This window comes from Neolamprologus multifasciatus, chromosome 16 (assembly GCF_963576455.1).
Source record: "Neolamprologus multifasciatus chromosome 16, fNeoMul1.2, whole genome shotgun sequence".
NCBI classification, from domain to species: Eukaryota; Metazoa; Chordata; class Actinopteri; order Cichliformes; family Cichlidae; genus Neolamprologus; species Neolamprologus multifasciatus.
Genome location: NC_140454.1, coordinates 10,164,684 through 10,175,472, shown reverse-complemented (window position 1 = coordinate 10,175,472; position 10,789 = coordinate 10,164,684). Strand labels below are relative to the sequence as shown.

At 40.4% G+C, this 10,789-nt stretch overlaps 1 protein-coding gene across 7 annotated transcripts in view; it reads left to right on the top strand.

The window, feature by feature from the left end:
* The window catches only part of dgkg (diacylglycerol kinase, gamma), a 142,259-nt gene that overhangs the window by 90,347 nt on the left and 41,123 nt on the right, over window positions 1-10,789 (top strand). For all 7 annotated transcript variants that reach the window (XR_014869996.1, XM_085136647.1, XM_085136651.1 and 4 more), the window contains one exon: window positions 47-111. Coding sequence is in view for 6 of the 7 variants with exons in the window: in XM_085136647.1 (XP_084992773.1) it covers window positions 47-111 (65 nt within the window). In the remaining variant the exon portion in view is untranslated. The remainder of the gene's footprint in view (window positions 1-46; window positions 112-10,789) is intronic.

Here is a 10,789-nt window from a genome sequence, read left to right as displayed (position 1 = left end):
ACACATGAGGTTAAATTCACAATGTCTTTTCTGTTTTCTCCTCCAGGATGCCTCAATCGCCCATCGCTTTCATCTGATGCGTGAGAAGCACCCTGAGAAGTTTAATAGCAGGTTAGTGAGATATTTAGTGGGATTTAGCATAATATTTTGCTACTGCAAAAATTAGTTTACCTGCACCCAACCTCATACCATGAGATGATGCAAAACCCTCATAAATAACGAGTGACCTAGCACTTTAATCTGGAAACCCAGTTTTGTACTCCATAATTGAACACCGATCAATAACAGACCAAAACCTGCTGCAGAGAGGGGTCGATATATTGGCAGTGTTGGCCTTATTTGAATTAAAAGGGACTGAGCTAGAAGAGTTGCATAAACTCTGCGTAGAGTACTCCAGGAGCTATGCTTTTAATTTCTTCATTTTATTTTCTAATGTTTACTCGTTCGAGCACACAACTAATTATGAAATGATCTAGACATCCAGCAGGAGAAATGAGTGAGGGAGACTGTGATGATGTAAATGGGAGTTGCATCATTCTCATGGTAGAGGAGACACCTTTAAAATGGCAGGCCAGGACAACAAGAGCTCAGCTGCCTAATTAATAGTTACATCATCTGGGTGGCCGCCTCAGCCTGATGAGAGAGAGGGAGACCTCAGAAGAGAGAGTCACAATGATCCAGAGTTGATGAAATTCCATCGCCTGGTTCAGATGGATGAATTCAATCTCACCACACCAGGAAGACATGAGACAAAGTCTGGATTGGAGTCTCAAATGGAGTTTGAGAGCAGCTTGAGGACATCATCAGAATTTTTATATCAAACTTTTCTGCATGTTGAGAAAAAAATTCTTAACCTTAGCCCCATGTGTAAAATTATTGTGGGGCGCCCTTTTCTGTTTTCCATAACATTAAGGCACTGTGTAAATATCACAGGTCTCAGCCACACAGACTGTGTGACCATCTCAAAAAACTACTGTTTTCTTAACATAAGTGAAGCGATGCAAAAGCCCTTCTGACAGGCTCTGTTTGGAATTTTGTAGTATCAACACTACACCAGCGTCCACCATCAGACAATTAAATAGCATTACATACAATACAATGCAACTTTATTTATAGCACATTTAAAACCAGAGTGCCACTGGATTGTCTGACTTCTCTATCTTAGAACAATTTCTGTTGAGATAAAGAAAATGTTTGTGTTAGTGGCCTTTGTGACCCATTGTAAAGTTTCATCTGGTCAAACACAGAATAAAGAAGACAAACAGTAGACAATTAGCAAAAATTAGGTTATTCCCTTGTAAAATACCCTCTGCCTCAAACCACAGGCTACTCACAAATTTGATCTATCTCTTTTTAAACATAGACTGTATATAAAAGATGGACATAGTCCCCATAACATCAACTCTGCATTTTGAAGTCTCAGTTGTGTCATTGCTGCTGCCATCCTTGTTTTTGGGGGCCACAGTGCTAATTTATCAGCTAACACTTGAAATCTTGATTCACAAGCTGTATTAATAAACTCTGTGGATACATTTACAGTCACTGGTAGGAATAGGTATCGAAAACCGGTTCTTGTTGAGAACCGGTTCCCACTGTTTCAATTCCTTGGAATTGTTTGCCATTTTTGCAAACGATTCCCTTATCGATTCCAGTCGTCCCGAATGACGTCACCACGTTGCGGAGCGTCATTTACCTGGCAGGAAACAACAAACCTTGAGGAAGACAGCAGGAGAAAATCACACCTGAAAGCTGCTCCTGTAAACTAAGAATGAAAACTTGGGCAGCGTGTGGTCACTAACACTGGACAGAAGATCGGTTGCCTGGTCTCCATTTCTAATGCAACATTCAGGATCCACGTAAACGACTTAAAAGCATGGATCTATCCTGCTTCGTATCAATGGTCCAGGCTGCAGTTGGTGGTGTAATAGTATGTGAGATATCTTCTCTGCACACTTTGGAAACTTTAGTAGTAAGTGAGCATTGTTTAAACTCCACACCCTGACTGACTTTATCTTACTGATGTTGTCGTCTATCCCTTTACGACCAATCTTCTGATGGTTGCTGTCAGCTAGATTACATGTCATTGCATCAGGTTATAAATGTTATAAATTTTTGATGCTATGAAGTTGATCTTTTTTAAAACTGTGGGGACTGACTTGCTTTTATAGCCAGGCCCATGTGGCCATTAGAGGAACTCTAGTTTTTGGTACCTCGCATTGGCTTCATTTTTTAGCCCTGGAGGTTGATTGGACTCATTGTGATATCATGGAATTAAACATAAACCGAATGCCACTTTAGGAACATTTTGCATTTAAGTTTTATATCTGTGGCAATTTAAATTACTCACACAAAAGAGTAAGTGTTCATGGACTCACGAAAAGCAAAAGCTGCTTCCTTTTCAGTCCAGCACCCTTTACTACACTTGTGAAGCAATCGTTCAGAAGAACAGTCAAACAGCAGCAGACTGCATCAGCCTCTGTAGACATAAACTGCTGCCCTGAGGGGAATGACTGTTGATGAAATCCTGCTTTGCTTGTTGTCTTTACTGTAGCCTGATGTGTATGAATGTGAGAACGTCCTCAAGTTTCTCAAAGCAAATTAGGCAAAGTGTCCCCAGTGTGGCTGCATGCAGATCTGCACCTATCGTTTGCTTAAAAGCCGTTCTTTGTTTACTGTTGACCATGTGTGATTGTGCTAAAGTGCGCCGAAAAGCACAATCCCTGAACGCGCTGCTCTGAAGGTTTGAAATCAAAAGTTAATTAGAGAGTAAAAGCGGCCGTCCTTCGTGGCAATGTGCAGTTGTACTTTGAATACTCAGTTCAGTGTAGGAGCTTGTTTTGAATGCCTCTCAGTCACTTGGGAACCAGGCTCTGTGTTTTGTGTTGTTTGCATGATGGCAACAACATGTATTCCACTGATTCACTCCACAGCTAATTAGCTGACATACTGTGGAAAATGGAAAAAAAAATAGAGGAGTGGAGAGAGTATGAAGGGGTACTAGAGAGATGGCTTGTTTACTCTTTGAAATTCAATAATTAATGCTGAAGTTTCCATCCTTGGTCCCATATCTGTTTCCAGCATCATAAAAGAAAGATACCGCCGTTCTCAGCGGACCCTCTCTTTGATCCATTAGACAGACTTAGAAGATGTAAAGCATTTATGTGGACAGCGGGACATATTTAGCCCACATAAACCCAGGGGTTAAACACAGTAACCTTTAAAGCTCTTTGCTTTTCTACAAAATCTTCTTGGATGTTGCTTTTGCTCTGAGAGCCTCTTGTGACAAAGATCAAACTGTAGCTCCGAGCGAGAGTGCCGTGACGCTCCGACAGCCTACTGTACAATATTTACAGTAAGCCTGGTGCTGGAGGTTATTGTTCTTCTGTGAATTTCCTTTTTCAGTACTGCAGCAGAGCACAAGACAGTTGATGGACAGCTGCAACTGTTCTATTGTTGCGTGACTGAAGTTTTGGCAGGGTAAACACCCCTCCATGTTTACAGCAGTTAAAACTGAAAGGAGTCAATGTTGAGACCCAGCTATGTCTTTCTCTGTGGGTAAGCGCATGATAAAATCACCTTTGACCTGGCGAGAGAGGCCCATAGCCACGTGTAGCACTTAGCTCAGTGCTTTATTGTACTTCCTGTCAGTCACAATCCCACATTGTCTGCATGTGTTTCTCTCACACACTTGCACCACAAACCATCCCCCACTATCTCAGGCCTACTGGGACAAGGGGGATGTGTGATTCCTGACACCTCAGCTTGTGCAGCTCCATCAGCATCTGATGGTCACAGTAGCCAGACCTCCAGGAGCCTGAAGCCCAGGTGCTGATCATTTCTCATGCTGTGGACAATGCAGTCTTTGTGTGTGTGCAAAAATGTGTGTTATCCATTCTGGAACATTTTCAGGGAGGAGAGGAAATAATATGTTTAGAAAGTGATTTTTTTTTAAATACTTAAGCAGTATAAATTATCTATCCTAACTGCTCTTACTCAGGCCATGTCCACACTATTACATTTTCATTTGAAAACGCGTCCTTTTCTCTCCGTTTTGGCCTCCCGTCCACACACAACGGAGCGTTGTGAAAACGCTCTCCAAAGCAGATACATTTGAAAACAACGTTTTCACGTCGCAATGTGGACTGCGAACCCGGAGCATTTTCGAAAACAATGAAACATTTTATCATGGGATGCAGTCATGTGACCAATTAAACTAAGAGAGTGGAGGGCATTATACAGCAGTTGTTTTGTTTGCTCTCAGTTCTGACAGCCCTATTAAAGATTAATATCAGTCTGTACATGCTCCAGATAGCTTTTCTTCAAATTCTTTAATTCTCACTCGCTTTTGCAACTTTGTACTTTTGTGTTACTCGCAGCAAATCTAGAGTTTTAGTCATTGTCTTTTGAATAAATTGTCATTTAGTTCTAGTCATAATCCAAATGTTTAAAATTCTGCTTGACAAAATATTGTAAGATTATAACAGAGAAAAGCTAAAGCTGATTCAGTTGCCTGATCAGAAACGGTGTCAGTGGAAGGGTGGCTGAAACAGGGAGAAAAGGCTGAAGCATGCCAAATTATTATAGGCATGGCAGAAATTTCACATTTTTGGTTTAAACTGTTGTGAGTGTGTACAGATGAGGCCGGCAGAGAGGTACAACAGTGAATGTCTGCAGCCTATAAAGCATGGTGAAGACTCTGTCATTATGTCATGGTTTAGGGCTGCAGTCAGTTGTGTTGGAGATCCTGTCAAACTGATGGAATTATGAATGCAGACAAGTACAGACATCTTGAAACATATCTGAATGGACTTTCAGCATGATAAGAAACTCCCAGTCGCAGTCATACGTGAATAGAAAAACACAAATGGAACACTATCAGTGATGCATTACCCTGCCCAGAGCCCAGACGTCAATGTTTTTGAAATAGCGCAGATTCATCTTGACAGAGAAGGAAAATAAGAACTTTAGAATATCCTTCAAGCAGCCTGGAGAACTATTTCTGTGTCCTATTTAGTGAATTACAAGAAAGCTTGCCAACAAGAGTTCAGGCTAAGTCAAAGGATAAATGTGGCCCTACTAGATATTGACTCGCAAGCCCGATAGAACTGCAGAAACTGTTTTTGCCTGGCTTGGCATTCATTTATGCAGGTGCACAGCTGGCATCAGTAAATTTTGGGAATGTTTTGCTCCAGTGACACCTCTAAAAAGGGGGAAAAATCACTGATTTGATGTGACATAGTTAATGTCATAAAGTTCAATTAACATTCCTTTAACAAAAAGTATTAATAGTTACGTCATGGTTCAGGCTTTATTATGTGAGGCATTAGCTCTGAGGGGCTGAGGGCTTTTTTAAATGAAAGTCTGCATGAGACGGAGAATCTCATACAGAAATCCCCTCTGATGATGAGAAGATCACAAAGGTTGTGCGCTTTACCAGTTTGAACATCTGGCCAGTGTAGATCCAGAAAGGAAATCTCAGGGATTAGAATAAATCATCTTTCTTTGAAAACCACTGTATAGTTGGTATTAGCTGACTGTCATTATGGCCTCTTTGAATAATACCAGCTCAGCAGTTAATGTTGTGTTTTATTCTTATTGGGAAAAAAGCCTCAGAATTACCTCACAGTTTGAGATGAAACAATAGTATCTAAATTATGTACATTATTATAACCATGTTAAGCATTATGACCACCAATAAATTATGAATATATTTAATGTGCAAACGTGCACATTAATATACAGAAACTGGACTAGGGAAAGCTTGCATATGTTTCTGATGTATTTTAGAAAGAATGTCATTATTAGCTGCACTTTAGTCAAAAAAAGCATACTACTCATTTTCAGCTTCATGTATTTATTTTTGGACTGTACTGGAGTAGCTTTGCATGATTCGCAGTTCAAAATATATGACGGGAAATAAGGAAAAGCAGAAAGGATCCCTTTCAGCTGCTGAGCAATACTTTGATTTATCCTTTCAATTCAGAATGATTGTTGATGATATTATCATCTCTAATAAGCTCCCATCTGTCCTGTTTCTTCCAAATTACCAACCTTTTATGCGCCACTTGTGAATTTTGAATTATTTTGAGTCATTATTATACTCTCCCCTCTTTTTTCCCTGGTTCAGAGGGAAAATCCACTCTCTCCCTGTTGTGCAGACAAGGATATACAGTGGGGCAAAAAAGTATTTAGTCAGCCACCGATTGTGCAAGTTCCCCCACTTAAAATGATGACAGAGGTCAGTAATTTGCACCAGAGGTATACTTCAACTGTGAGAGACAGAATGTGAAAAAAAAATCCATGAATTCACATGGTAGGATTTGTAAAGAATTTATTTGTAAATCAGGGTGGAAAATAAGTATTTGGTCACCTCAAACAAGGAAAATCCCTGGCTCTCACAGACCTGTAACGTCTTCTGTAAGAAGCTTTTCTGTCCCCCACTCGTTACCTGTATGAATGGCACCTGTTTGACCTCATCATCTGTATAAAAGACACCTGTCCACAGCCTCAACCAGTCAGACTCCAAACTCCGCCATGGCCAAGACCAAAGAGCTTTCGAAGGACACCAGGAAAAGAATTGTAGACCTGCACCAGACTGGGAAGAGTGAATCTACAATAGGCAAGCAGCTTGGTGTGAAAAAATCAACTGTGGGAGCAATCATCAGAAAATGGAAGACATACAAGACCACTGATAATCTCCCTCGATCTGGGGCTCCATGCAAGATCTCATCCCGTGGGGTCAAAATGATCATGAGAACGGTGAGCAAAGATCCCAGAACCACACGGGGGGACCTGGTGAATGACCTGCAGAGAGCTGGGACCAAAGTAACAAAGGTCACCATCAGTAACACACTACAACGGCAGGGAATCAAATCCCGCAGTGCCAGACGTGTTCCGCTGCTGAAGCCAGTGCATGTCCAGGCCCGTCTGAAGTTTGCCAGAGAGCACATGGATGATACAGCAGAGGATTGGGAGAATGTCATGTGGTCAGATGAAACCAAAGTAGAACTTTTTGGTATAAACTCAACTCGTCGTGTTTGGAGGAAGAAGAATACTGAGTTGCATCCCAAGAACACCATACCTACTGTGAAGCATGGGGGTGGAAACATCATGCTATGGGGCTGTTTTTCTGCCAAGGGGACAGGACGACTGATCCGTGTTAAGGACAGAATGAATGGGGCCAAGTATCGTGAGATTTTGAGCCAAAACCTCCTTCCATCAGTGAGAACTTTGAAGATGAAACGAGGCTGGGTCTTCCAACATGACAATGATCCAAAACACACCGCCCGGGCAACAAAGGAGTGGCTCCGTAAGAAGCATTTGAAAGTCCTGGAGTGGCCTAGCCAGTCTCCAGACCTCAACCCCATAGAAAATCTGTGGCGGGAGTTGAAAGTCCGTGTTGCTCAGCGACAGCCCCAAAACATCACTGCTCTTGAGAAGATCTGCATGGAGGAATGGGCCAAAATACCAGCTACTGTGTGTGCAAACCTGGTAAAGACCTATAGTAAACGTTTGACCTCTGTTATTGCCAACAAAGGTTATGTTACAAAGTATTGAGTTGTATTTTTGTTATTGACCAAATACTTATTTTCCACCCTGATTTACGAATAAATTCTTTACAAATCCTACCATGTGAATTCATGGATTTTTTTTTCACATTCTGTCTCTCACAGTTGAAGTGTACCTCTGGTGCAAATTACTGACCTCTGTCATCATTTTAAGTGGGGGAACTTGCACAATCGGTGGCTGACTAAATACTTTTTTGCCCCACTGTACATGTACGCAAGCAAAGGTTCACAACACACTGGGGAAGTTTTTCTCTTTTTAAAAACCACATCGATACAAATGTTCACTGATATGATCTTTTTCCACCTTCTCTTTTCACTATATTAAATTAACTTCAGTGATAGTAAGAGTCCTTTTAGTAATGGTGTGTTGTATACTACAACACAAGACATTCTTCTACGTCTAAATAATACTGTTGCTATGTTATGGTGAGTAGTTTACATGCACTTGTTGTAATATCTGGATTTTAATGATTTTTTTGAGGTTGGATTGACTGTACAGAATACATTTTTATTGAGTGCACTAGTTTGAATTTATTTTTGACTTTCTCTAATCCACATAGGTTTAAAAGTATGTAGACTCAAACAGATAGATACACTCACTTAAATCATTTAATAAGTGGTGCTGAGGGTTCTCAGTGTCTTTTAATTTGATGAGGCCAAGACCTGTTAACCTCTTGTTAGTGATTGTGATTGGCTACAACTGGTAGTTTCAGTTTCTGTTTGAGAGCACCACTTAGATTGAGCAACAGTCTGAACAACCGGAAAGTCCAAGTGAAAATCTAAGAAGGAGAACACAAGTTGGAGACATTTCTAAACAGTTGCAGATTCCAACAGTATAAGTTCATCGTTAATTGTATGTAAGTACAAGTTATTCGAATGTGTCATCACTTGACCACGGTCTGGAAGAAGATGCAAACTGTCACTCTCTGATGAAAAGAAATACGTTTCTAAGGTTATTAAAGATGTGTATTGTACAAGCAATGCACTGTTGAAAAAGAACAGTTCAAAGAAATGATGAAAAACATGACAAGCTACTTTTTGCATAATACTCATTTTGCATTTTTCCATTGCACTGTCTTGTGTCTGTATCGTCCTGTTCTGTCTAGTGTTGCACTGTCTTGTCTTGTTTGTTTGTTTGTTTTTGCATTTTTTAGCACATTGCACTTTACGTAGTCCTGTGTTTGTCTGTTATATGTCATATGTAGCACCAGGGTCTCAGAGGAATGTTGTCACGTTTCACACTGTACATGGTTGAAATGACAATAAAAGCCACTTGACTTGACATTCATGTCCATGATGAGTGTAAGTGTATATCTCACCAGAAATATACCTATTTTCTCACCTGATATGTTTGTATATGTAGCTATAATTAGCTCTCTTCATAAGCTGTTTTGTCGAGCTTAAAGAATGGGTCAATGAAGCTTTAGGTCACCGATCGCCTGATTGGATTATCAGAGATCAGATATCAGCACCTTCTTACCAGCTGTCTAAAAACACTGCAGCCAGCATTGTGTTAGCCTTCAGTTCTTTACTTTATCAAGCTCGAGTATTGTCTTTCCATTGTTTTGCATTTTCTCTGTTCAGACAAGTGTCTGTGCCATTTGTTTTGTATGTATCCCTCCTGATATATTTTTCCTGTTTGTTATTTATTCCTGCTGTCTACAGTTTATATCGTGGAGCACCTACAATTTCATTTTACATGTACAATGATAATAAAGGGCTATTCTATTCTATTTTTCACACTGTTTAAGACCAACAGGGTGTAATTTCTGCTTGCAGAAAACCAATTTAGTATATAGATACTCCATTTTATATAGAAATTGGAGTATCTATATGTCTGTATACCACTGACTGCACTGTGCTTTGTCTGCACTGATTTTCAAAGTCAGGACACATTCTCTGCTAATTAGTTTTACTCCCTGACCTCGTATCCTTCTGATTTCACAACCGGTATGAGAGAGGAGGAGGGATTGAAAAGACGTGGTGGGGTCATAAAGTCATTTTTCATATTAGTGATTTAAGGAGATGCTTATCTGACAGGAAGGGCAAGAAACTCCAAGTCACAGTATACTGGTGAGGGTTTTGGAGCCCCCGAGCAGTACTGAAGTAGTGAAGCACCTGAACTGTGTTTTCATAACAGCACAGTTTCACCTTGTACCTTACTACACCACCAATCTCTGTTCTCCACACTCTCTTTGAATCTTTTGGTTTCTCTGAAGGAGTTGTGTCATCTTAAAAACCAGACAGTACTTGTTAAAGTTGAATAGAATTAATAAGTACTTCTCTTTTTTGGAAGTACGCTGTGAAAGCCAACTGAGGGCTCAGCACACGCTGAACTGGAGACTAATAATGAGAGATTAAAGTGTTAGACTTTTTAGACTATTTACGATCCCCTTTGTTGTAGTTTTGCATTAGGTTTAGTGCAGAAACATGGGAATAATGGTGGAAAGGCTTAAGGAAGTAGTCTGCCTCCCTGTTGCTCTCGCTGTCCATAAGGGGGGAGGGGGACATGAGTTAATTGCATTTTTTTACAGGCTGTCTCAAGTGGAAGCAGCTTAATGAGGTTAGGCAGCTCGCCTCGTTGAGAATCACAACTGTTCCTAATTGTGATCTCAAATATGCTCATAATCCCCTGATTTGACAGCAGCAGAGGTTTCTGGGGAGGAATTAAGGTGAAAGAGAAAGAGCGAGACACAGAAAGACAATTAGCAGCAAGAAAAACATGTGAACAAGTGTATCAGCTGAAGACTACCTTTTAAAGAACATGAAGAGTAATTACAGATTTTAATGCTGTGTCTGAAGTCCGTTCAGTATTGTTCTGTCTCTTATTTTGCTCTGTTAAATTTTGAGACTTTTCTAAAGAGCTTCTGCTTGAAATGTCCTATTTTGTTGGGCTAGGATTGCACCTAACCTTGGTGCTGTCATACCTCCATTATACAACGCTGTTGCGTCAATAACAATGTTATTAGTATAAGCAATATTTCCACATACCAGTGTACCTACTATGATTTCATTAAACATGCACCACTTTTAGTGATTGCATAAATATGCAGGGTCATCCTGTATCTTCCATCTATGTTAAAGCTAGAAGCTCTAGGAACCCCCTGTTTAGTACTTCACACGTAGTGATCGTGACAAGTCATGACCAGTGATAGGCCCCAATCCTTAACGGGGGGGGGGGGGGGGGGGGATTGTGTTTGTCAGAATTATTATTTGTTGTT